Below are 27,598 nucleotides of genomic sequence, written 5' to 3'. Positions count from 1 at the left end.
TAACGGTAATGAAAATATCATCCGTACTCAATCAGCTGAGATTTTGAGCGTGTAAACATTGATCAAATGCAAATGGCGTATAATGACAATGTTTACATTCTGTAATACGTTTTAACGTTTGCAAATGATCATATTCTCCAAAAAATATTTAGGTTTATAGAGCTTTTCGGTTTTCAGAAATAGGGATAGCGATCATACACCAGTAACAAAATGAGAGCTTGCTCATCAAAGCTTTTCGGTTTTTAGAATTAAGGATAGAGATCATACACCAGTAACAATGTGAGAGCTCGCTCATCATAACGTCTAATTATGGTAATTATCCATGGTAATTACAGTTGTTTTGTTTACAGTATCAATAGTTGTGTAATTAGACTCACTTGAATACACACAGTTTTTACCATTATTACAGATGTTTTGTTTACAGTGTTGATAGTTGACTATTGACGCTTCAGGGGTTAGCCTATCAAGGAAAATCTTGGCAGGATTTACAGTTCGCTTTTTATACTCTGTATAAGATGACCCCCGCCCCCTCTTGGGAGAGAATTTTCAAGGTTCAAAGGTTGCCTTATACGCTGGTATATATGGTAGATATCCAATCAAGGAAAAACATATGAGGATCAATAAAACTGGATAATACTTATCATGGCAACTCTTACCTTACAGGTTCTTATCAAAGGAATATTAAAAAAATAAAAGAACAAAACAAAAGGACTCTTAGTATTAATCTTCAAACTCCTACTGAAACCAACGACAGGAGTAGACTGACTGGCTACATGTGCTTGTACCTATTGGTCCCCTGATAGGGGGTGGGGGAAGTACATGGACAGACAATGAGTGTTGTAATTTTTTGTTTCAATCTGTCAAACTACTGCTGGCGTGGAAGTAAAAGCTACATAATGAAGAGGTAAGGTTCATTTAAAAAATGCTAACAACTTTCTGGAAAGATCAGTGAAATCAGAATTCTACTAATCTGACACTGGTTTTGCTAACAAGTTTCCTCTTTCACTGAGGTAAAAGGGAGACTGTGCCAAAACAATTATCAACATATCATGAGTCATCTACCAAACACCAATTTCAAACATTCCAAATAACTTAGCCCACTGATCTCTGCCATTATTAGATTTGCACTGATCACAACTAGTTTTTTCAAAAACTCCCAGATGGTCTGCTCAACTTCAACTAAACAGTATCAACAAAATCTCATATGTCAATCCAGTAGAGACACTCCCCGCTTACTGGTGGACTCGGTTAATAGGAATCCGGTTTTATTGGGCTTGTCTAGTGCCATAAAATCAGCGATTTGTGGGGCCATAACGGGTTGAGCGGTGCCGATAATAGTTATGGCGCCATTAACCGAACCTCAGCGCCATAAATTGCCAAGTTTTGGTTAATGATGGATGTTGCTTATCGACACCCCGCCAGGAATAGATCCCCCCAACGATAACCAGAGACTGAATGTACTATACAGTATAAAGTGGACCCCTTGTAATCGTGTTCTCCGGATTTGCGGACTCACACATTTGCGGATTTCTCTCTGGAACGTTTCCCCGCATTATTCATGGAAAATTCGCACATTCGCGGTACTTTCCTATGAGAAATATCCACAAATTCTTGGATTTTTATCAATTTCATCATAAAATGCACTTTTTGTGATAAAACGATTAAAAAAACCAAGTATGAACATTTTTAGTGGGTTTTTCTTGAGTTTTAACTAACAAAATAGGCTGTTTTTAGCGTTTTTATAGGAGTTCCAAACATTCGTGGATTCTAACTATTCACGGTGTGTGTGTGTGTGTGTGTGTGTCCCCCCGTACTGTATTTCAGTCCCTGGTTATTGGAAATTTTTCCATTCTCGGCAGGGCGCTGATAAGCAAAAACCACCATTTACTGAAACTTGGCAATTTATGGTGGTTATGGCACTAATATCCAGTTACCGGCGCCTTCTTATGTAAGTTATGGTGCCATAACTCTATTAATAGCACCTTATGGTGCCGATAACCAGAATTCGGTGCTTTATATGGCCCCGTAAATCACTGATTTTATAGCACCAAATCGTCATTAACCGCGTCTGTCAATAACTGGAGACTGTCTGTACTGTATAAGTATTCAAAAGTTTTCTAATGAAAACTACAAAAAAACCAATTTTCCTTACCAACCGTTTTTCGTGGAAAAAAAAAACCGAAGTCAAATTCCAATTTCATTAACAACAGCTTTTCGTGGAAAAAAAAAACCGAAGTCAGAATTCCATCATACAAACACAAAGAGATTCTTGCAATAATACCTTTTATTTGGCGGTGATCTACGTCTTCTGTCTTCATATCTGCTACGGCCGGCACGTCCTCTGGATCTTGACCTTCTCAACCTATCCCTACTTCGTGATCTTGATCGAGATTTTGACCTAGACCTTCCCCGGGATGGAGACCTACGTCGACCCCTTCTTTCATCCCGGTCTCGATCCTGAAAAAATGCAGTGGGAATTACCATTAAGTCAACAGAAGTATTTAAGAATTCAGTTATAAACTTCACCACCAATAAGTCCAAAATTTCCACCTCTAAAAAACAATGCCAACATAGTATATAAGTTATTTTGACTACTCTGATTTTCCGTTAGTTCAAAGGGAGCACTTGAGTTTTTAATTGAGTAATACTGTACCATCACATAATACAGTTTGAAAAATCATGAAAAGAATCTCTTAAATCAGCATTACTTAATATTGAAATAATCAATTTATAATCTATGAAAGTGCAACTCATTTACTGCCAACCACATGGAGATAATACGGAATATTATAATAGTAATACCTTAAATAGATTGCGACAACTGCAAAAATACTTTTCCAAATCAAGAGATGATTTCAATTATACATGTTGAACAAAATAACAACAGACCAAGTTTTTATTATTTTTCACGTAACTCCAGTAATGCCTTGCTGTACAGGAAGTACTTACCGAGTCAGATTTTCTTGATCGCTGAGAGGAAGACACCTCTTCTTTACGAACTATCACAGAGGCCGGAATTGGCGGTGGTGGAGCAGACTCAGGAGGTGGTGGAGGTGGAGGAACAATAGTTGAACTTGGTGGCAGAGGTGGTGGTGTGGGATGCATTATGATACAAGACCCAGACGTTGCAGGTAAAGGGACAGCATTTGGTGGAGTAGTTGAATCTGGTGAATTTCCACAAGCCTGCTTTGTCACAGGCATTGGAGGTAATGGTGGTGGTCCATTATCACCAGTATTGTTTGTACTTGATGACAATGATTCAGGTGTGAAAGAACTAGATGAGGAAGCAGTTGGAGCCGAGCCTTTAGGTATGTAAGACCGAGACGTCGTTACTTGTAAGAACTTATCCACAAAAGACTTCGTATCTGAAACAATTCAAATTTACTATGTAAGTTATGCATTGATACAACTACACAATTGTATGAAAGAACCCTATTAATTAAACAACAGAGAAAAGTAGTCAAATATACAGACAAATACGTACATGGCGTCCATGAGTTACGCTTTTTCAAATGCATATAACAAGAAGAGGTAGCTAGTTATGGCACCGTTAACAAGAATAGGTATCTAGTTACAGCACCGTAAGCACTGTTAAAGTGTCGTTAACAGTGCTTACAGCACCTAATTAATTAATAAGCACCGACCTATGGCAGCCTGCTGGAACAGGATCCCCGCCGGATGTCGCAGACTGCCTACAAATAAATATACGCAACAAAAATGATATTGTTATGATACAATAAAGTTTCATACATACTTACCTGGCAGATATATACTTAGCTAAGACTCCGTCGTCCCCGACAGAAATTCAAATTTCGCGCCACTCGCTACAGGTAGGTCAGGTGATCTACCGGCCTGCCCTGGGTGGCAGGACTAGGAACCATTCCCGTTTTCTATCATATTTTCTCTCTTCCACCTGTCTCCTGCGGGGAGGCTGGGTGGGCCATTAATCGTATACTACATCTGCCAAGTAAGTATGTATGAAACTTTATTGTATCATAACAATATCATTTTCATACAATCAACTTACCTGTCAGATATATACTTAGCTGATTGGCACCCTTTGGTGGAGGGTAAGAGACAGCTACTTATGGAATAGACAGGTAAACAACATATGTTGTAGGTAAAAATAAACCTTGGTTCCTACCTGATAGGTGGTAGACTTCGTGGCTGTTGCCCAGGAGTCTGCATCACCTCAAGAAACTTTAGCGAGATATATGATCTATGGCCAAGAGTTCTTGTGGGTCTGCCGATGGGGTCTTATCCGCTTACTCGGCAGAGCCTGAAAGGACTTTGTCAATGGGTGCTGATCCACTTATATGACAATACACCTTATGAAGGAGCACACAACCAATCCCGACCACCTGATCCTAACCACCATGTTAGTATTAAAGATTGTTCCGAGTTATCCCCAAACTCTTCACAACAACCATAACTCAAAAACACATTACGCACACATACATAAATTTAAAAAAAAAAAAAAATAATACTCATCTAATAAGATATCACAAGAGTTCTTTACTGAACAATAGTGACTGGCCGCCAGTGCGGCATCTAGCCCTTTTGTCAGCAGAAAGTCTAGAACATATCTAATAGTAGGTATGTACAATTTTAAGGATCGGTGTTAGCTCCTATACCCAGGATCGTATCCGCAGACACGAAAGGACCTAGAGAAAAACAATTCTCGTAGGTCACACGAACATCTCTCAAGTAGCGAGATGCAAATACTGAGTTGCATCTCCAAAATGTTGCTTCCAAGATGTTCTTTAGCGACATACTCTTATGAAACGAGAGAGACGTCGCTACTGCTCTTACTTTCACTCTTAAAAGTCGAAACGCGTCGTCAGGACAGATCTTATGCGCATCTGTAATGACGCTTCTCACAAAGAACGCTAGAGCATTCTTAGACATCAGTCTTGTGGGATCTTTTACCGAGCACCAAAGACCTTGTCTAGAGCCCCCCATCTGGCGTTTTCTCTGAAGATAGAATTTCAGAGCTCTTACAGGACAAAGAGATCTTTCTGCCTCTCTCCCTACGAGACTCGATAAGCCTTTAACCTCGAAGGTCCTAGGCCAGGGATTAGAGGGATTCTCGTTTTTAGCTAGAAATAAAGCTTTAAACGAGCAAATGGCTGAGTCCCCCTTGAATCCTACTTTATCCTCTAGAGCATGCAGTTCACTAACTCTTTTTGCTGTGGCTAAAGATAATAGGAACAAACATTTTCTAGTTAAGTCTCGAAAAGACGCCAGATGAGGGGGTTCGAACTTTTCAGATGACAGGAATTTTAGAACTACATCTAGGTTCCAGCTAGGAGGAGCTGGTTCCGTAGACTTTGTAGTTTCAAAGGATCTTATGAGATCGTGGAGATCCTTATTATCTGTCAGATCTAGTCCTCTATTCCTGAAGACTGCCGAAAGCATGCTTCTGTATCCCTTTATTGTGGGTACAGATAGATGCGATTCTTCCCTCAAGAAAAGCAAGAAATCAGCGATTTCAGCCACAGAGGTAGTGGAGGAGGACAACTTCTTAGACTTGCACCACCTTCTAAAAACTTCCCACTTGGACTGATATACTCGTCTAGTGGAAGCTCTGCGGGCTCTCGCAATCGCGCTTGCAACTTTGCGAGAAAACCCTCTCGCTCTGACAAGTCTTTCGATAGTCGAAAGGCAGTCAGAGTGATAGCGGGGAGGTTTTGATGATACCTCTGGAAGTGTGGTTGTTTGAGAAGATCCGTCCTTCTTGGGAGGGATCTGGGAAAGTCTACTGTCCACTCCACCACCTCTGTGAACCAATCTTGTGCTGGCCAAAAGGGGGCTATCAGGGTCATCCGTGTCCCCTTTGAAGCCACAAATTTCTTTAGAACTAGTCCCATGACCTTGAACGGAGGAAAAGCGTAGACGTCTACGTGAGACCAGTCTAGTAGGAAAGCGTCGACAATCAGAGCTCTGGGATCTTCTACCACCGAACAAAAGACTTCCAGTCTTTTGGATAGGAATGTGGCGAAGAGATCCACATGTGGAGTCCCCCAAAGAGACCAAAGACTCTGACACACTTCTGAGTGGAGGGTCCACTCTGTGTGAAGGACCTGGTTCCTCCTGCTGAGCCTGTCCGCCCTTACGTTCCTTTCTCCCTGAATAAATCTCGTAAGCAGGGAGATATTTCTCTGGGAAGTCCAAAGCAGTAGGTCTCTTGCCAGTTCGTAAAGGAACAAGGAGTGAGTCCCTCCTTGTTTCCGAATGTAGGCCAACGCTGTGGTGTTGTCTATATTCACTTGAACTACTTTGTTCGATACCAAAGGTTCTAGGTTCTTTAGAGCCAGATGTACGGCAAATAGTTCTTTGCAGTTTATGTGCCAGGACACCTGAGCTGCTTCCCAGATGCCTGACACCTCTCTCGAGCCTAAAGTTGCTCCCCAACCCTTCTCCGACGCATCGGAGTATAACACTAGGTTTGGGTTCTGAACCTTCAGGGAGATTCCCTTGTTCTCCTTCAATGGGGCAACCACCATTCCAAGTGAGGTTTCATCTCCACTGGAATGGGAAAGGCGTCTGATAGATGTCCGGTCTTCCAACTCCAAGACCTCTTGAGGAAGAATTGAAGTGGACGTAAATGCAGTCTTCCTAAAGGAAAGAACTGTTCGAGCGAGGAAAGGGTTCCTAGAAGGCTTAACCATTCCCTCGCCGACGTCCGTTCTTTCCTTAAGAAGAGAGAGACTTTCTCCAAGCCTTTCGCGAGTCTCTCTTGCGAAGGAAATACTCGAAAACCCCGAGAATCCATCTGAATCCCCAGATAGACTAAGTTCTGTCTGGGGGTCAGCTGCGACTTGCGACTTCTCGAGGTTCACGAGTAATCCCAACGACTTGATAAAGTTCATGGTCAGAATAAGGTCCTCCAAACACTGCCTCTCTGATCTGGCCCTGATGAGCCAGTCATCCAGATACAGAGAGATATTTACACCTTTGAGGTGAAGAAACCTCGCCACATTCTTCATCAGGCTTGTGAAGACCTGAGGAGCTGTGGACAGGCCTAAACACAAGGCCCTGAACTGAAAGATCCTTCCCTCCATCATGAAACGGAGGTACTTCTTCGACGAAGGGTGAATCGGGACGTGCAAATAGGCATCCTGGAGATCCAGAGACACCATCCAATCTCCTTGGCGCAAAGCCGAAAGAACTGAGGCTGAAGTCTCCATGGAGAACTTCTCCTTCTGAACAAATTTGTTCAGAGCAGACGTCTAGTACTGTTCTCCAGCCCCCCCGAGGCCTTCGCAACCAGAAAAAGGCGATTGTAAAACCCCGGGGAGTTTTGATCCAGCACTAGTTCTATCGCTCTCTTGTCCCACATCTGATCCACCATCAGTCGAAGAGTATCCCTCAGAACAGGGTCCCTGTATCTGACTGACAGTTCCCGCGGAGTTGAAGTCAGGGGAGGACTGTCCTGGAAAGGGATAAGGTATCCCTTCCTTATCACAGACATTGATGAGGCATCCGTGTCTATACGTGCCCAGGCCTCCGCAAATCCTAGGAGCCTGGCACCTACTGGTGTTTGGAGGTGTGTAGCATTATTTACCCTTCTTAAAGGGACGGAAGGCAGACCTACCTCTCCTCTCAGGAGCCTTCCTTTTTGAGGGTGCTCTGGAGGGAGGGCCTCCTCAAAAGGGCTGAAGAGACGTACTCGGTCCTCTCTTTTCAACCGTAGCAGCAGGTCTCTTCTTTCTCGATGACTGAATAAGAAGGTCTGAGTCGCCTTCTCAGTTATGATCGGGAAATGTCCTTCACCAACTGAGAAGGAAACAAAAAGTCAGATAAAGGAGAGTACAAAAGTGCTGCTCTCTGAGAGTGGGAGACCGCCTTGGTGAAAAAAACACTGAAAACTGTCCTCTTCTTAAGAAGTCCCGCTCCAAATAAAGAGGAGATTTCTAAAGAGCCATCTTGTACTGCTTTGTCGATACACGACAGTATACAAAGGAGTACTTCCGGATCGAGACCTTCTGCGCCATGCGCCTTTTTGGACATCACCCCAAGGGACCAATCTAAGAAATTGAATACTTCCAATACATGGAAGAGTCCCTTGAGGAGATGATCCAGTTCTGAAATGGCCCAAGTCACACGGGCAGAGTTCAAACCGTGTCTTCTCGACGCATCCACCAACGTCGAAAAGTCTGCTTCAGCCGAAGACGGGAGAGAAAGTCCCATATTCTCTCCCGTTTGGTGCCAAATGCCCCTTCTGCCAGCGAGTCTCGCTGGGGGCATGCAGAAGACAGTCCTGACCAGCTCCCTCTTTGAATCCATCCAAGAATTCAGAGACTGAAGAGCCCTCTTCATACAGATGGTGGGTCTCATTCTAAGGAAAGAGGAAGATCTTGGCGCCTTTGTGCTTGAAAACAAAGAGCGCGGAGAGGGAGGAGCGGCAGGGGTTAAAGCGTCCTCATATTCTTCAAGAAGAAGGGCTGTCAAGACTGTAGCTTGACAGTCCGTCTCTTCCACGAGTCTCGTCTTCTGAGTTCTCATCCAACCGTCGGTCTAAAGGAGAATCCGTAGCTAAATCAGGTAAGTCCTTCCATCTGGGGGGAGACAACCTCCTCCGTTTTTTTATAGGAGAGTGAAAAAACCTAATAACGTGTACATAGCTCCTCTTGCCAAAAGTTGGCGGCCCACGTCTGGAAGGCGCATCTTGTCTGAAAGATTGTTCAGCCTTGTAAGACGCTTCGCGCTTAGATGACGCCTCGCGCCCACCTGGCGTCCTGGCTGGCGTCTCGCGCTTGGCTGGCTCCTGACATCTGGAAGACGCCTCGCGCCTGGCAGACGTCTCGAGCTCGGCTGGCGCCATACGCTTGGCTGGAGCCTCGCGCTTGGATGACGCTTCGCGTCTGGAAGGCCGTCCTGGCTGGAGCCTCGCGCTTGGATGACGCTTCGTCGGTACCCGGAAGGCGTCCTGGCTGGAGTCTCGCGCCTGGCTGGTTCCACGCATCTGGAGGATGCCTCGCGTCTGGATGACGCCTCGCGCCTGGCTGGTGTCCTGGCTTGCGCCTCGCGCCTGGCATATGCCTCTCTAGCTCTTGCTCTAGAAAGCATTTCCTCATCTACATGTTTGGAAGAGGAAACTTCATGCCTAGAAGACGCCTCGCGCCTGGCAGGAGAAAAAGGAAAAGACTTTATGATAGGAAGAGAAACGTCCTTCTTGCGAGGAGGATCTCCAGCCAAAACTCCTAACAATGAGGCTAGCTGCTCTTGGACAGCTAGAAGAATTCTCTTAGAAGCTTCTCCCGCGTCCTCTTCAATGGGAGGAGAAGGGGACCTCGAAGGAGAACGATCTGCTACGTCCATGTAGGGAGACGTCGACACAACCTTCGCCTTCTAGATCGAGGAGGGAGCTTCATCCGAGAAGCGCTCCGGGCTTGAATTCAAAAAAGGTTCTCTCCAATGCCTTTTCAGGGGCTGGAAAGGGTCCGAGTCCCTTCCACCCTCTTTTAGGTGAAGGAGAGGGAGAGGAAGAGAAACATTCTCAAAGGATGCTTTTTTCTAAAGCGGTCCTGAGCATTCCTGATGCGAAAAAACGAGCCTCCTGAAGGGAAACGCTGACCGTGGGGATTCTCCACGACCTCCTTAAGGCTTTTCGACTTTCCCTTCTCCTCTGGGCATGGGAAGCTTGGAAGCGGTCTAGGCCATCCTGGGATGCGAAACGAGCCCTGCTGAGGGACTCTGACGCGTTGGGGATTCTCCACGACCTCCTTAAGGCTTTTCGAAACTTTCCTTCCTCCACTGGGCCCCCATTGGGAGCCTTGGAAGCAAGTACTAAGTAGCCTGGGAGCGTCGCAGAGACAATCAAACGCCCCACTCCACAACACGGGGAGCACTCACTCACTGAACACTTCACTGTCACTATCCTTACCTTGTAAGGCCACCATTTTGGACCTCATCTTGGAGATAGTAGCCTTCAGGTCGGCAATTTCAGAGGCCGATTCTGAATGTAAAGCCTGTGAATGATTTGACACAGAGGGAGAATCAAAAACATTAACATTAGATGAGATAGAATCAATAAAAGGCTCAATAGGCCTTGTACACACACCCTTTGATGCACGTCTAACTCTATCCCTCTAACTTCCTCAAATAAGAAGTTAGAGTCTTCTATTCTTCAGCATTCAACCCCTCACATTCATGACAGGTATTAGTAGAACATTCAAACCCCCTACATTTACGACATACAGTGTGAGGATCACCGAAGCCTTCGGTATCCTCACCTTGCAGCCTACATTCACACACATTCTCACACCTACACTTGAATCAGACATACTGAGAAAAAATCAAAGCAATTCCAAATTCAGTCACAGTAGCGAATGCCAAAAACCACGATCCAGGTACGTCTCCATAAAGTCCAATGAAACGATGATCAAAAGCTTTGAAATAAGATTTCAGGTCAGGAGGTAGTAACAACAATGTTGATACCACCGGTGACAGAGAAAATATGATAGAAAACGGGAACGGTTCCTAGTCCTGCCACCCAGGGCAGGTCGGTAGATCACCTGACCTACCTGTAGCAAGTGGCGCGAAATTTGAATTTCTGTCGGGGACGACGGAGTCTTAGCTAAGTATATATCTGACAGGTAAGTTGATTGTATGAAAATGAATATTCACACATGAAGTTATTCCGAGCAGGCCAATGATGCCTTAAAGAATTCCTTAAACTGAGATCAACATCCATAACACAAAGTGAAAACACCCACAATTTTGCCTAACAATGATCATATCGACTCTGGTATTGGGCAACAAATGGTATATAATTTCTTTTTAATAGTTTACATTGATGGTCAAACAGGAAATATATACAATGAAAAAGAAGACAAGAACTTCCAAGCTGCATTCATTCAAAATCACTCTAAAAATAGAACAAAAGATTCCAAACATTTACCACTGACACCAGCATCTTTGCAGGTAAAGGAGGCCTCAGGACTGCCTCGTTTTGTACCTGTGGCCCTACAGTAACAAACAGAGTACTTATATACAGTGTACAGGCAGTCCCCGGGTTACGACAGGTTCAGCTTACGTTCCGAAGTTAAGGCGCTTTTCAATTATATTCATCAGAAATTATTTCCAGGGTTACGACGTCTACAACGCTGATCTGGCACAAGAAATATGACACCAAAAATGATATTGTTATGATACAATAAAGTTTGTTCATACTTACCTGGCAGATATATATATAGCTGTATTCTCCGAAGTCCGACAGAATTTCAAAACTCCCGGCACACGCAGTGGTCGGCCAGGTGGTAGTACCCATTCCCGCCGCTGGGAGGCGGGCGTCAGGAACCATTCCCATTTTCTGTCAGATATTTCTAGTGCCACTGTCTCCTGAGGGGAGGTGGGTGGGCACTTTGATTATATATATCTGCCAGGTAAGTATGAACAAACTTTATTGTATCATAACAATATCATTTTGTTCATGAAAAACCTTACCTGCCAGATATATATATAGCTGAATCCCACCCTTTGAGGAAGGGGAGACAGACTCGGATTTTGGGAAACAATTCCATTTACATGATTGATATCTTGGTTCCTTACCTGTTAGCATAGCTGACTTCGTGAGTACCATCACCCAAGTCTACTTCTGCTTTACTAGAGACTCCAGCAAGGTAGTGGACCCCTGTGATTGCTGTTTTTGAGTTTCTAGAGGATCTTGTCAACGGGGGGGGCGTGGAACCACAAAACAACTAGATCCTACATTATAGACCTCCAATTTTTTGGGTAATGCATTCCTAGAGGTGCCAGCAAGGACGTGACCTGTGTAGCTGGTGCCGCCCTCTAATGAACTGTCACGGGGAGGGGCGTGACCACAATGTGACAGATCATATAGGTGTTGATTAGACACCCGAATGCCTGTTAATGCTTCACTGGAGGTGGGCCCCCCCAGCCCCAGGACGTGACCTATATAGCTGGTGCGCTCCAGATGATTTGTCAACGGTACATGACCACAATGTGACAAAAACATTTTACCCTATTATGAGGGTCGAAGCAAAACATTACCACCTGACCTAGCCTATCTGGTTTAAACTTCGTATAACCAAGGCTAATGGAGGGAAGTCCGCCTAAGGCGGCCGACCCAAGACCACAATAAACTAAACACCTAAATAAGAAATAATAAACTAAAAAATAAAAATAAAAAAGAAATAAAATTAAAAAGTCCAAACTAACATATTATTTCCTAAATGATAGGAAGAGTGCTACTCTCTGTACCCAATATAGTGTCTGCTGCGAACATATGGCCCAAAGAGCAACAGTTCTCGTATGTAGTCCTCACCTCCCGAAGGTAGTGAGAGGCAAACACTGAATTACTACGCCAAAATGTGACATTCAAGATGTCATTAAGTGCCATGTTCTTTTGGAAGGCTACCGACGTAGAAATAGCCCTCACTTCATGCGCATTATTCAACCTTCAACATTTTCATATCCCTGTCTTGACAGGATGAATGCGCTTCCTTGATGGTGTCCCTCAAGAAAAAAGCCAAAGCCCATTCTTCGACATTGGGTAAAATTTGGCTTTCCTTATTACCGAACACCACCAAGTTATCCCTAAAAGACCTCTACAAATCCGTAGTCTTCTTTAGGTAGAAATTTTTAGAATTTTAAGAGGCCTGACAGGGCACAGAACTCTCTCTGGCTCGCGCCCAATGATTTCGGCCATCCCTTTAATTTCGAAGGTCCTAGGCCAGGGTTGGACGGATTTTCATTTTTTGCCAGGAACGTTTGGGCTCAAGGAACAAACCGCGTTATAATCCCTTAAAGCCCACGTATTTGCTAATCGCTTGTACCTCGCTGACTCTCTTCGCCGTCGCCAGGGCAGTCAGGAAGATAGCTTTTCTAGTAACATCCTTCAGGGAAGCTGTATGCATAGGTTCGAATGGACTGGACATGAGGAACTTCAGAACTACATCCAAGTTCCAAGACGGCAACCTGGGTTGTTGAACCTTCATTGTTTCAAAAGATCTCAAGAGATCGTGAAGGTCTCTGTTGTTCCCGCCAAATCCAGGCCTCTGTGCCTAAAGACACTGAAAGCACACTCCTATACCCCTTGATTGTAGAGACTGCAAGTTTTAGATCCCTCCTCAGATACAAAAGGAAGTCAGCAATCTGGCTCACAGAGGTCGTGGTGGAGGAAATGCCGTTCTTCTTGGCACCAACTCCTGAAGACTGCCCACTTCGATTGGTACACTGCATTGGATGAAGCTCTTCTTGCACTGGCGATAGCTTTCGCCACTGACCTAGAAAAGCCTCTCGCTCTGGCCAACTTTTGGATAGTCTGAATGCAGTCAGACTCAGAGAGGAGAGATTTCTGTGGTACCTCTCGAAGTGGGGCTGTCTGAGTAGATCTGTCCTTACTGGAAGCGTCCTCGGGAAGTCTACTACGAAGGCCATGACTTCTGTGAACCAGTCCTCTCGCCGGCCAGAACGGGCGATCAAAGTCATTCTCCCGTCCCTTATCCGACGCCGCAAACTTCCTCATGACTTCCCCTAGGATCTTGAACAGGGGAAAGGCGTACAGGTCCATCCCCGTCCAGTCCCAGAGAAGTGCGTCTATCGCCACTGCCGCTGGGGTTCGAGTACTGGGGAAGCAGTACAGTGGAAGCCTCTTCGTTCTGGACGTCCCAAAGATGTCCACTAGCGGACGTCCCCATAACCCCCACAGCTCTTGGCATACCTCCTGATGCAGAGTCCACTCGGTTGGCAGAAGTTGACCTCGTCTGCTGAGGAGATCTGCCCGGACGTTCTCTACTCCTGCTACAAAACCTTGTAAGGATCGTGACGTCCAGTGCCCTTGCCCACAGCAAGATCTCCTTTGCCAGTGCAAAAAGGGGACCGAGACTGTGTTCCTCCCTGCTTCTTCAAGTACGCCAGAGCTGGTGTGTTCTGAGTTGACTTGGACTATTCGATGAGAGACTTTTTCTTGGAAAAAACTGGAGAGCTAAAAAGATGGCTGCCATTTCCTTTAGGTTTATGTGCCAGGACACTGTTCCCCTCTCCAGGTGCCTGACACTTTCTTCCCCCCCTAATGTTGCCCCCTGCTCCCCACCCCGTGTGGACGCGTCGGAGAACAACACTAGGTCGGGGTCTGAAGCTTGAGAGACACGCCCTCCGACAACTTCACTGGATCTAGCCCCCACCAATTTTAAGTGATGTTTTTTACCTCTCTTGAAATTTTTTAAGCTCATATCCAGATTCTTGCTTTCTTTCCAATTTTCCTTGAGAAAAAATTGTAGCGGTCTGAGGTGCAGTCTCCCCAAGGAAACAAACTTCTCCAGCGAGGAAATGGTCCCCAGCAGGCTCATCCATTCCCTCACCGAGCACGAATCTTTCCTTAGGAAGGCTGTCACTTTGTCTAAACATTGCTGTTGACGTCCCTGGGACGGAAAAGCTCGAAAAGCCACTGAATCCATCTGAATCCCCAGATACAAGATGGATTGGGTTGGAATCAGATGTGACTTTTCGAAATTCACCAGTAGTCCCCAGGGACTTCACCCAACGATAAAGTTTGTTTGAAGATTCCTTCATACCCCACCGCAGTTTGAGTGGAGCACGAATGAGCCAGTCGTCCAGGTACATAGAGAGACTGATATTTGCAAGATGAAGCCACCTCGCCACGTTCTTCATTAAAGTCGTGAAGATCATAGGGGCAGTGCTCAATCCGAAAGCAAAGCGCCCTGAATTGATAAACTGTCCCTTTTAGGACAAACCGAAGATACTTCATCGACTGTGGATGGATGGGGGACGTGGAAATACGCGTCTTGAAGGTCTAATGAAACCATCCAAATCGTTTTGGTCTTAAGGTCCCAAGAACTGACTGAGGTGTCTCCATCTTGAATTTCTGCTTCTGTACGAACCGATTCAGACTGCTCACATCTAAGACTGGTCGCCAACTCCTGACTGTTTCGGCACCAGGAATATCCTGTTGTAGAAGCCTGGAGATTCCAGGTCTACGACCTGTTCCACCGCTCTCTTTTCCAACATCTGCTCGAGCAGATCGAAAAGATTTGTTGCTTCTCCTGAATGGTAAAATAGGGGATAAATCCTTGGGTGTCGTGCACAGTGGGGGGAGGTTTCAAGAAAGGAATCTTGTACCCCCGCTTGATGACGTTGAGCGACCAGCTGTCCTTCCTTCCTTTCCATCCAAGCTTTTGAGAATAGTCGAAGCCTGGCTCCTACTGGTGGCTGAAGGATATCTGGTTCATTTCTTTCCTCTGATCTTAGCCGCGACTCTGCCTCTGGAACGTGTACTTCCTCGAGAAGATGTTCTCGAGGAAACTCCACCTCGAGGGCTTCTGCTTCTTGAACCGGTTGCGCCCGTGCCGACGTAGAAGAAACAACCGTACGCTTTGCCGACTGAGCTAGGAGGTCTTGGGTAGCCTTCTCTTGTAAGACTGACAGCCAGATCTTTGACCATAGCCTGAGGAAAAAGATGGCCTCGAAAGAGGCGCATACAGGTAGTGCTCGAGTTACGATAATCCAGTTTTTTTATGTTTTATGAATAATACCGATGTTACGATGGGTAGTTAGCAATTAATACTAAAGTTGAAAATGCGTATTTTTAAATTTCGCGCACAGCGAGCGCTGGCAGCAGCGTACTACGCTGTACGATATGTTGGCCCGAGAGCGAGAGGCTGGCGTAGGTACAGCGGCAATGAGTTCGACCTCACTTGCGCTCGTTTTTGAACCAAGTAACATTAGGTCCTTGTGATTAAGTTTTGTGATTTTTGAGAGTTTTTTTAAGTACCGCAAAATTAAAACAAAAAAAACTATGTCTGCCAAACAACCAAATAGGTGTCCTGCTGGTAGTGCAAAAAAGAAGAGGCAATCCATCACTTTGGAGCAGAACGAAAAAAAATAAACGGTGTGAAGCGGGAAAGGCAGTCATGGTTATCGCACGTGACGAACGTTTTATCTGGACACCCGCATCGACGGTATCCACCATCCTCAAGGACAAGAAAACACGTATGGATGCTGTAAAGGCATCTGCTTTCAGTTCATTCAACGGTTATATCAAAGAAGAGGATAGGGCCTTTGGAAGAAATGGAGCAGTTTTTACTGGTCACGTGGACAATGGAGGATCAAATACAAAAGCGTATGCCGCTCACACCCTCCTTAACCTTTCCATTCAGACAAAGGCGCGCATGCTTTTTGAAGAACTGAAGAAGAATTATGATGATAACCACAACAAAAGTTTTGCAGCAAGTGCTGGATGGTTTCGTCGTTTCAAGAACCGCCATAATTTTTCACAGTGTGAAAAAGATTAGCGGTGAAGCCAGCAAGCGCTGATGCCGACGGAGCCGCTAAATTTAAGGATGTTTTACACAAGATCGTCGTTAATGAAGGCTACTTGCCAGAGCAAATCTTTAATGTTGGACGAAAACCGGACTTTATTGGAAACGTATGCCACAACGGTCCTACATCCACAAAGAAGCCAAAACCCGGCGATGCCCCGGGTTTAAGGCCGTACAAGGATCGATTGACTCTTCTGCTTGGGGGAAATGTGGCTGGGTATAACTTAAGCCCTTTATGATTTATCACTCAGAAAATCCAAGGGCTTTAAAAAACATCGACATGCAGACACTTCCTGTGCATTACCGTCATAATAAAAAGCTTGGATGACTGCAATATTGTTCGAGGCTGGTTTCGTTCATTGCTTGCATTCCGGAAGTGAAAGATCATTGTAGGAAAAATAACATCCCCTTCAAAATTCTTCTGATTCTCGACAATGCTCCTGGCCACCCTCAGCACATCGGAGATATTAACGAGAATGTAAAAGTTGTGTTTCTGCCACCAAACACAACTTCTCTCATACAACCCATGGATCAGGGTGCTGTGGCTACGTTCAAGGCGTATTATGCTTCGGAACACGTTGCGCAGGCTATTCAGGCTAACGGATAAGCGAGGAGAAAGATCTCAGAAACTTTCTGGAAAGAATTTAGTGTTCTTAACTCCATTATGAACATTGGAAGGGCGTGGAAGGAGGTAAAGAAAGAGTGTATGAATGGGGTCCCTGGGAAAAAAATCTGCTGAAAGTGTATGTGAACTCGTTTAAAGGTTTCGATCAGAATGAAGAAGAAGTGGAAATCAATAAAAAGATCTTGATACTTGGGAAAAGTTTAGATTTAGAAATTGACGAGGAAGATATCCAAGAACTTATAGATGTGCAAGATGTAGAGCTAACGGCAGAGGATTTAATTGCACTTGCAGAAGAGAAAAAAAAGCAGAAGAGGAGGAAGAAATAAAAGAGCCGGAGCGAACGTTTACGACTAAAAAACTGGCAGAGGCGTTTGCTTTATTTGATCAAGGACTGAAACTTTTAAGTGAATGGATGGGGACGAGGAACGGTTGCCAAAGTTCAGAGGGCTCATCAAGACAGTGTTGCATGTTACCGATTAATTTATGAAGAACGAAAAAACGCACTGTGCAACCTACAATGGATTTTTTCTTCAAGAGAACGACTCCAGTGCATTCCGCTTCCCCCAAGCCCTAACCCCCTCACTTGACTCGATCCTGTACGTCTCGGAACAGTTGTTTCCTCGAGACACCTGAACTAACAGAAGAAGAAATTCTATCTGAGGAAGAGCGAATTGATGATCCTGCTGCTTTATCATCATCCTCCTCTTCCGATCTTTAGTTATAGTAGCCATGAACAGCCTGACACCGATCACGTATGCCGACAACGGACCGAATCTTGGTGAGTACCCTTTACGCTACAGTCTGATCCTTGTTCTTATTATTAAGTTTCTTTTATACTTGATTATCATAAGTCAATCTGCATTGAACACTTGAACTAGCTTGATATTAATAATTACTATACCTTATATGTATAGGTATACTGTGTAGTGTAAGGCTAATCTTCCATATATGTGTATATAGCCTAGCCTATATGGTACTGATTAACTTAGTGTAGGCTAGGCTATATCCGAGATACGATTTTCTCAACTTACGATGGGTTTTTCGGAACCTAACCCCATCGTAAGTAGGAGAATACCTGTACAACAATTTTGCCTTTTGAGAGATAGAGACCGCCTTTGCAGTAAAACCACAATAGGCCGCTCTCTTCTTCAAAATCGAAGTGCAGAAGTGCGAAGCCAACTCCTCCGAACCATCCCTGACGGCCTTGTCCATGCACGCAAGCACGCTGGACAGCTCCTCGAGGCTAAGCGAATCAGGACTACGCGACGGTTATCCAAGACCCCTAAACACCAATCCAAAAAAGTTGAAAACTTCTATCGTACGAAGAGTCCCTTCATATGATGGTCCATCTCAGAAAGGGTCCAGGGCACTTTCGTCGTCGACAAAAGGGATCTCTTCGGTACATCTACCAAGGTAGCGAAGTCACCTTGGGACGATGAGGGGGCTCTAAAACCTATCTCCTCACCTGTCTCATACCAAAGACCTGCCTTACCTGTCAGTCTTGAAGGGGGTAGGGCGAAAGCGTTCTTGTTTCGGGCTTTTCTTGACTCCATCCAATTCTGCATTTTCTTAAAAGCCCTTTTTGTTGATAATGAAGTAGCCATCTTCAACAATCCTGGAGTCTTGATAGCCTTAGACGATAGCAAGTTGTGAAGAGGCGACTGCGGGGCTTCAGGTTTAAACTTCTCTTCAAAGGAGGTTCGAAGCAATTGAACCAAAACCTGGTAATCTGAAGATACTGCTGATGATTGTTCTTCAGTTAATTCCTCCGACAAGTTTTCTTCTTGAGATTCATTACTATCCTCCGAATCTCGGCGAATGTCTGAAGAAACATTACGTCGTGCGTCCAGCTGCGCGCCATGCCTGGCGTCAAGCCGAGCGTCCAGCCAGAGAATCCTGCCGAGCGTCACGCTTGGCATTTCCAGCCGAGCGTCCCGCCCGGCGTCGAGCCCGATCGGCCCAGTCGAACGTCAGGCCTGGCGGCCAAAGTCTCGCTGCCGCCTTAACGTCGTGCTCTGCAGACCTTCGTGCACGAAATCTGGAAGGCGAGGTAACAGGAGAAAAAGCGAGGCGATGAGAAGGAGACTGCCTGGATCTCTGACTGGCAGTTTATCATCCTTCCTCCTGTGACGTGAATTATCCTCTTTCTCTGCAACTAATAAGGCAATTGATGTTGCAAATTCTCAATCTTCTTCGATTTAGGGCTGATCCTGTGAGAAGACGAGGGGCGAGGGGAAGCCCTCCTCCTTCTCACATGGACCGCCACAGGTATTCCTTAGCGCAACCAGGGCGCTCAAAAGCATTGTCGTCAAAAGACATCCTCTCCGGCGACGATCGCAACACAGAAGAAGCGAAAGGACGTGAAAGCGTCTTTCTCCCTTAGACCAAAGGTGCCGGTCGCCTGTGCGACATCTTGCACCTTTGCTCTCTTTTTTCGGTGGGAGAGTCTTCGAATTGTTCTGGAGACGACCGCAAAACAGAAGGGCTAAGGGATGTGCAGCGTCGTCCTCTGAGGAATCAAAGGCGGCGGCCGCTTGTTGCGACATCTATCGTCTTTGTCCTCTTCAAAGGGCGCGACCGCTTCCGAAAGCTCCAACCGCTGCGCGGGGAGGACGATTCTGATGACGAAAAACACTCTTTCAAGATCCGTTTACGAACTTTGGAAGCCTGGGAAGCGCCCCCAGGTCTTGCCGAAGGAACGTCAGATCGTTTGTCCGACCCCCCTTCCGCAACACTCGGAGCATTATCACTACACACCACTGCACTATTAACACCTTCTAATGCTTGCACTTTTGATTCCAGGCTACGCAAAGATTCAAGAATCATTGATAGGGTATTACCCTCCACAGACACTAATGTAGGGCCCGAAGGCATCACAGGTTTAGGAGGGATAAATTCCACTGGATGTGTAACTGGCGTTACACTCCTTCTTACCCTATCTCTTTCTATTTTAGACACACATGATTCATACGCCTTCCACGCAGAATCAGACATACTCTCACATTCATTGCAGCGATCATCAAACACACAAACATGTTTCCGACAATTCGCGCAAATTGTATGAGGGTCTACCGAAGATTTCGGTAGCCTCATCTTGCATTCTTCCACACCACATACTCTGGCGCTAGTCGAACTAGATCCAGACATCTCAAGTTTAAGGAAAAATCAAGCCAAATTCAAAATCAATCCACAATTAGCGTATGCCTAACCACTGATCCAAATCAAATAACCAAAAAATCAATCGGGATACTCAAGTGACCAAAAGAGTTCCAAAATCCAATGACGGAGGTGCAGAAAACACTTGTTGGCTGCACCGGCGACAGAAAATATCTGACAGAAATGGGAATGGTTCCTGACGCCCGCCTCCCCAGCGGCGGGAATGGGTACTACCACCTGGCCGACCCCACTGCGTGTGCGGGAGTTTTTGAAATTCTGTCGGACTTCGGAGAATACAGCTATATATATATCTGGCAGGTAAGGTTCATGAACAAAATGCAAAATAATCAATATTTGAAGGTTTTTTGATGGAAAATGCAATAAGAATGCAGTTCACAGTTTTCAATGCACCCAAAACATTAAAAGTACGGTTTTCTTAGGATTTTTGACGTCGTTCCGGCTTCAGATGATTTTCGGGATACAACCCGTCTCAAGAACGGAACCCCCATCATAAACCGGGGACTGCCTGTAATCTTTACTCATGGTCTTCAAATGTCCCAAATACTGAACGGGTTTGCCCACTAAACAGAAGATTCTTTATTGTATGAATGCCCAAATCTCATTAATCTTTACTTCATAAATATTCTATATATTTATCCTCCCTGCCTCATTTTTCCCTCTACATAATATTCAAGGGATTCTTTGCCTTAATACGTGATTAATTTTTTGCCAGAGTTCTGTCTCCCAACCTGCTGACTTTTTGCCTTCAAATAAATCCTACAATTAGAATTTACATTTTAAGAGAGTAACACGTCTGTATTGGTTGGCATTAATTCCTGTTTTCTTTTAAGGAGGGGCAGAAAATGAAATGGGATTTTTGTAAATGTAAATTAACTTAAGTTTTTTACATTAATTACATAACAAACAGTTATTGAAACTAGTTAATGTCTTACATCTAATATCTTTTTCCAATAGATAACTTTTGGCTTTTTACTTGTTTCTTTAAGATTATCATATACTACATTTATTTATGGAAGATAAGGGGAAGAAATTTGCACTAGGGAGAAATGTAACGAAATGAACCAGGAGAGGAGATGGATGTAGATCGGAAATAAGAATAGAGACGAAGCTGGGGATCGAGAAAAAGACGGGAGAGGATAAGTAATGAAAGAATGGAGTGAGATGAAAGAATCAGAAGAATAAATAGAGAACGATATAAGAATCGATGAAAAAGGGATTAAATAGAAGAGAATATGGGATCGGTGATTAGATAACGGGAAAATTGAGATTAATAATATGTAGATTGAAGATAGTCGTAGAGATGGGGAATAAGTTTATGTCACACTGCATACAAAGGGTAAGTTCAACGGTTTTCTAAAATTATTGTATTTTTCACTTTAGGAGCACTTTTTTTTTTTTTAATTCATGCCCTTACACTAAAAGGCGAGAAGAGGTGATAAGGGTGTAGATACACCCTTGCAACCGACCCTTAATACACAAAGGCTTATCACAAAGGGTGGGTTTGTATATTAATTATTAATACCAATTCATTATTAATATCAAACAGTATATTCAAAACATTTTAGAAACAATAAAAGAAATATCCCACTAGGAAATTCTGATTACTAATGACCAGTCAGCAAGAGCTCACAAAGCCGCAAGTAAATTAGAGTGCTTACGTCCAGGCAGCCTACCAGGCAATAGTTAATGCCCAACCATGTTGTTAAAAATTTTAACAGCCATAATCCCAGCTTTGCCGCTTGTAATTACTATTGTAAAGGATTGAGGGTTTTTATAAAGTGTAGGAACAACTATCATTTGGTGTTACATATGAGAAAAAATGTGTGGTTTACTTATTTGTGAACATTACAACAGCACTCTACAGTGACTGGTGGAAATGAAAAATGCTATGTAGCCTAATAAATGATGTGCCACATGCGAGGGAAAAAAAAAAAGGGGGGTGCTTTCTTAGTTTTTAAGTAAGTATATTTAAGGAGTTTACTTTACTGTAAAGTAGGGAAAAAAGGTAGCTTTTTGCATCAAATTTTTAGTTTAAAGTTTGATGATTATTGTGCTTAAGCAGAATCAGTGTTTACTGTAATGCGGTATTGACATGTTATTAAACAAAGGGTGCGGAGTTGCCCTTGCCCACCCGTAGATATTTACCTTCGCCCTTTATTCGCATTTCATCATTTTCTAACAGGACCTTGGCTCTATTAACCCACATAATGGAGGGATTACTGATCACAAAACATATACACTATAAAACAAGAAATCAACAACCACCTACCTCACATACTATACAATATCAAAAGTTTTGAAAGTAAATTGTATTTTTCCTAGCTATACAAACCCAAGGTCCTTTAATATAGGAATTACTTAAGGTAGCCTGGACACAGCTGCTGAACTCTTTAAAAAGGTGTTTAGGTAGTTAACTACCGTCCAGTCGTTGGTAGTCCCTTCGACCGAACATAAACATTCCAATTTACTTTTGGCCCAGGTAGCAGATTGAGGGGTGGCATGAGGTGGTCAGTTAGTGTAAAGGACCTCGGGTTTGTATTGCTAGAAAAAATACAATTTACTTTCAAAAATTCCTACGCGATATACAACCCCTCGGTCCTTTACTATAGGAAGACTCGCTGATTGGTGGGTGGAATCTGAGTGATCTCCAGTGAACCTTTACGGATGTCCCACCCTTGTTGGAACGCATCCTCTGTAGCTGCCGGAACAACGGAAGAGATCTCTAGCTTCCCGCTGAGCTGGGTGGCGAGCAAGTCTATGACTTGACGCCCCCAAAGGCAGAACAACTTAGGGGTGCAGTTACATTAATAAAAGCCAGTACCGACTTCAGGCCAAGTTGTTTGCTGGTAGCTAGCTGGTGACAGGTAGGAAAGCCCTACCTCCAGACAGGTAGTCTCCTGAACACTGAGTCTTCCTCCTGGACCATGGCCCCAGAGGAAGCAGCGACTTTAGCCACTGTGAAGGATCACAAGTCTAGCCAGGTGACTGCTGAAGAGCTGCCATTACGGTAGTCTCCAGTGTCGCTGATTCCTGTCGAGAGAGATTCTCTCGCTTGCCAAGTGATGCAGCAACAGACCAGAACAGAGTTAAACCAGGTCCAGGTTACCTGGTTGTCGATAGAGGCTTCTCCGAGTGTGTGTTAGCAGGACTGGTAGCAGCGCCTCTGCCAGTAACAGCACAGGTATAGCTGGTTCACTTAAAGTAGATTTTTGGGTGAGCCCTATGAATACGAGACGTTTGTTTGGCAGCCGCTGATTGGCTGGGAGCTGCCTACCTCCCGGTACCAGCCAATCAGCTGCCACCAAACAAACGTCTTGTAAGCATTGGGCTCCTCCAAGAATCTACCTTAAGTGAATCAACTATAGCATGGTAGCATTACCCTTGCTAGCAACAGCGCTGATGGAAGCAGCGCCTCTGCTAGCAGCAGCAGTGGTGGGAGCAGTTCCCCTGCTAGGAGCAGCGCAGCTCCCTGTCTAGCTAGATCGTGCACAGACTTTACGCCTCTGGCAGTTAAAGGAGGGGAAAGTAGCTTGGCCTAATAATTGGACTTAAGTGAATTCTCTTGTACAGGAATGAGGACATTCATCTGTTCCAATACACTTTCAGCCAGGCCCGACCACGGCAGCCCAATTGAGACCTTGGGTTCCCTCTTGGGTCCCCAAAAGGTTTCGAGTCAGAATAGGAGCCTGTGGTCAGTCCCCCAAGATCGTTATGCTGACATATCAGCATTACGATATCTGAACAAGTCATCTGAATCTTGGGGGTGTCCGAGTCTGGGTAGAGCGCCTTCGAGTCTTTTGAGAGACTGGTCCTCCCGACCAACTCTCCCGAGGGAGAACCTCACAAGATACCTTACATCCTTCCTCAACAACGTTGGCGTATGACCAGTGGGGTTCTAAAACCCACGCAGGAAAATATGACGCTGAGGTTGAATTCTGGGGAGCACACTCCAAAGGATTCCAACTATTCACCTCCCCTTCCCAGTGTGGTTCGAGGAAGTACGTAGAGGGAATAGGAGAGGAGAATCGGATACTCTCACTTCTCCTAGCAGCATTGCTGCCGGGAGAGTGAGCCGTGTTCTTGCACCAATGGTGACAGGCATGGGTCCAGGAGAGCGCACCCGCCTAAACAAAACGCTTTCCCAAGAGAAATGCAGCGGTACTCGCTTGGCTGTACCAGGACTGGTAACAAGACTGGTAGTAGCACTGGTGGGAGCGGCACCTCTTATCAGCAGCAGCGATGCTAGCAGAGATGTGGCTCCCTGCCCGGCGAGGCTGTGCATTGTTCTCACGACACACCCCAGCCCTCTTTGAGGTCGAAAACCTCATGTGAAGAGAGCTGTAAGGGGACTTCCTCTTTGCTTCTCAAGATGCCTTGCTCTGAAGTACAGCAACATCAATCCTGGCTCCTGAAGAAGCTTGGTCTTCACAGGTGAGTCCAAGACATGGCTCGGTCCCTACTCTCACCTTGTGCCATTGCCATGGTGAGGAGAGAACTTCCTTTCCTTGACTGGATGTACGTCCTCCCTTAGGTGGTCGTACATTCGGAGATCCTCGTGAACAAGACTCAGACATGGTCCCTGTCCCTCAAGCAGCGCCCACGGGAACAGAGGCTGGAAAACGAACCTTGGTTCAACCTCCAGCAACTCCCGAGACCCTGGTGTTCCAGCATCTTGGGCTCCACTTCCAAAGAAGTGAGAGAGCCAGCGAGAGAGCTAACTGCTTTTTCCCCGAAGGAAGCAGGAGGACCCTAAGAAGTCTCAAAACAAGGCTTCTTCAGGGGCGGAGAAGCTACCTTCCCCTTTGAATGCCGTGAAGCTTCTGAAGGGAGAGGTGCAGAGGCGGCAGGTGTTAACGATGATGACGAGGACAAAGACGAAGCTGACGCCAACAGCACTCCTTGGATTCTTCATCTTCTTCGACTTCCTCTTCAACAGCTTCCACAGTAGAGATGTCAGGGGCCCCAAGGGGCGGCAGACGACTCATCAGGTCCAGGGACGAGAGCAGGAGCAGGTGTAGGTACAGGGGTAGGGACAAGCAGGACAAGTTGAGGTACCACATCATAACCAGGAGGGGGGGCACTGCAGGCACAGGAACTAGCAAGTGATAGGCTGTAAAAGTGGTCTGGTCCCCATTACTAACCTAGGCGATACATTCGTCGGGTGACGAAACGAGACCAGGTGCGCTGCAGGCACCTCTATTGAGGTATAACAGTAAGCCTGGATCAATAGCCATCCCATAAAAATTGACGTTAGTTCTAAGTCTGACACCTCACCTGCGAAACGTTCAGAAATGAATAAAGGGGGTTCACCCCTCGTGCGAAGGTATACTTCGGAGCGAGTAAAGGACCTTAACTGGAGCGAATCAACCAGGTCTGGAACCAAATCAGCCCCCAGCTTGCTTCTTCCCTCTCAGAGTCAATTGGAAGGGAAAAAAGATGAAGCTTCTCCCGGAGGGGCGACAGCGAGTATGGGATGATTGCCAGGAGAGTGGTAAATACGAAGGAATTGGAGGTTAGTACTACCTCAATGTGGTGGGAGGTGTCTTACCCTCATCACAGGTCTTCCAATGTATTCCTCCTCCCAGCAACCTTCCCCAACTGTGTCATAGACTAAACAGAGCACTCCGCACGAAAAAAATGTAACACTCACGCCCCCGCCATGATGGGCAAAGGGCGTGAAGATCAATCTCTCGAGGAGCGAAATTTGCCGCACCTCCTACCCTTATCCTGAGGCAGCACCCAGGGGTAGGGTACAAGGCTGTTGCAATTCATGGGTTTGCATGATTCAGTATATCAAACGCAATATCACAAAAACAATCATAACTTATAAAGAAGTTGCAATTCATGGGTTTACATGATTCAGTATACGTATCACAACAACAATCATAACTTATAATAAAAAATAACAAAGAAAAATCCCACCGGGATTGAAAGAAAACAGCAGTAAAAGTCGGGCAGAGAGAGGTGGAGAACACGTCTATCCGCAATGACAGCCGAAAGCAAATTGGAATGTTTACGTCCGGTAGGAGGGACTACCAACGACTGGACCAGTATTTAAATACCTAAACGCCTTGTTAAAGAATTCAGCGGCCGTGTCCAGGCCACGCCTTAAGTAATTCCTATAGTATAGGACTGAGGGTTTTTTTATCGCATGGGAACAAACAAAATATTCAAGATCACAGACTAAGATTATGGAGCAAAAACTTGAGGGCATTCTTCACCACAATACACCATTGTACTCTAATCTATAAGAACAAGTTGAAAACTACCCAATCAAACTCCTGACAGTAAGAATAAAAATACAGTTTCAAAATAATAACTAACACTCTTCAGACTCACTAATTTAGAAAGGTAAACCATCACTTACTTGACTGAAGAAACACATCAAGTTGTTCAATCATGCTTGCTCTAAGCTCAGCAAGCACACGGTCTTTGCGGACCAATGCTAGGCAGTACTTTGCTAGAGCCTCTGGATCAGCATCACACCTGTTCCATAACAAGAAGTCTGTTAGAAACACTATATGTATACAATTCATTACTCTAATCTAGCATACTGAAATGTGCTTAAACAAAACACTTTTCAATCATCTATTAGACTCCTACAATACCAGAAATATCAAATGAAAAATTCAATATGCCAACTACTGTTTTCCATAAATTTATTCTCACGATTTACCAATGTCAATTTACATTGCTTTAGGAGACATCTTTCCAACATAAATGTAGACTTTGAAGATTATAAATCATAACTGCTTTGTATGGCTAAACTGACCTATATGAATAGAGAGGTATTCGTCTTGAAACAAACACAATTATCAATACGTAGTATACCAAAAATTTAACACAGAATAATCCATGAGGTTACTGGAGATCAGGAAAATTATCAGTGTCATGGACCCTATAATTGTACCTAAATAAGTCCTGAAAAAGACCATCAGATTACTGGAGACAGTGAAATATCAGTGTTGTGGACTATATAATTGTACCTAATGAAGTTCTGAAAAACTGGAGGATTATTTGACATGTAGCTAATTGGAATATCATTTGTAATTACACATGACCACAAAAGCTGAGTTTTATACCTGCTAAAATTCTTTCCCTAATAACTAATTTTGTTTTCAGTTGAATGTTTATCTTCAGTTTGCAATCGGAATTCAACTGTACACTGGAGTTGTGTAAATTATGACTGCAGTACTTAAATAAATATCTAATTTTATATTTTATGTGGTTTTAATAACTAGCTTTAGTTTTGAATTTAGTTCTTCACCATAGGGCCCTGTGGGTTTAAGTAGGTTTTAAAACCTAGTTTTACTAAAATATCCCAATTTTTGAAAGTAAATTGTATTTTTCCTAACTACAGTGGGCACCCCGTATTCACGGATTTCTCTGTGGACCATATCTACCCATTATCCGCGGTAAATTCGCCTATCTGCAATATTTTTCTATGAGAAATATCCACAAATTTCTGGGTTTTTATCAATTTCATCAT

At 44.6% G+C, this 27,598-nt stretch overlaps 1 protein-coding gene across 1 annotated transcript in view; it reads right to left on the bottom strand.

The window, feature by feature from the left end:
- LOC135203224 (RNA-binding protein 26-like) overlaps positions 1-26,660 on the bottom strand; it is a gene marked incomplete in the record, with an annotated part of 231,575 nt that extends 204,915 nt beyond the window's left edge. The window contains 3 exon segments of the mRNA XM_064232984.1: positions 2,282-2,457; positions 2,950-3,365; positions 26,477-26,660. Coding sequence (XP_064089054.1) covers positions 2,282-2,457; positions 2,950-3,365; positions 26,477-26,645 — 761 coding nt within the window.
- Between the last annotated feature and the right edge of the window lie 938 nt (positions 26,661-27,598).

Source organism: Macrobrachium nipponense, chromosome 33 (assembly GCF_015104395.2).
Source record: "Macrobrachium nipponense isolate FS-2020 chromosome 33, ASM1510439v2, whole genome shotgun sequence".
Classification (NCBI taxonomy): Eukaryota; Metazoa; Arthropoda; class Malacostraca; order Decapoda; family Palaemonidae; genus Macrobrachium; species Macrobrachium nipponense.
This window is presented reverse-complemented; position numbering and strand designations above follow the sequence as displayed.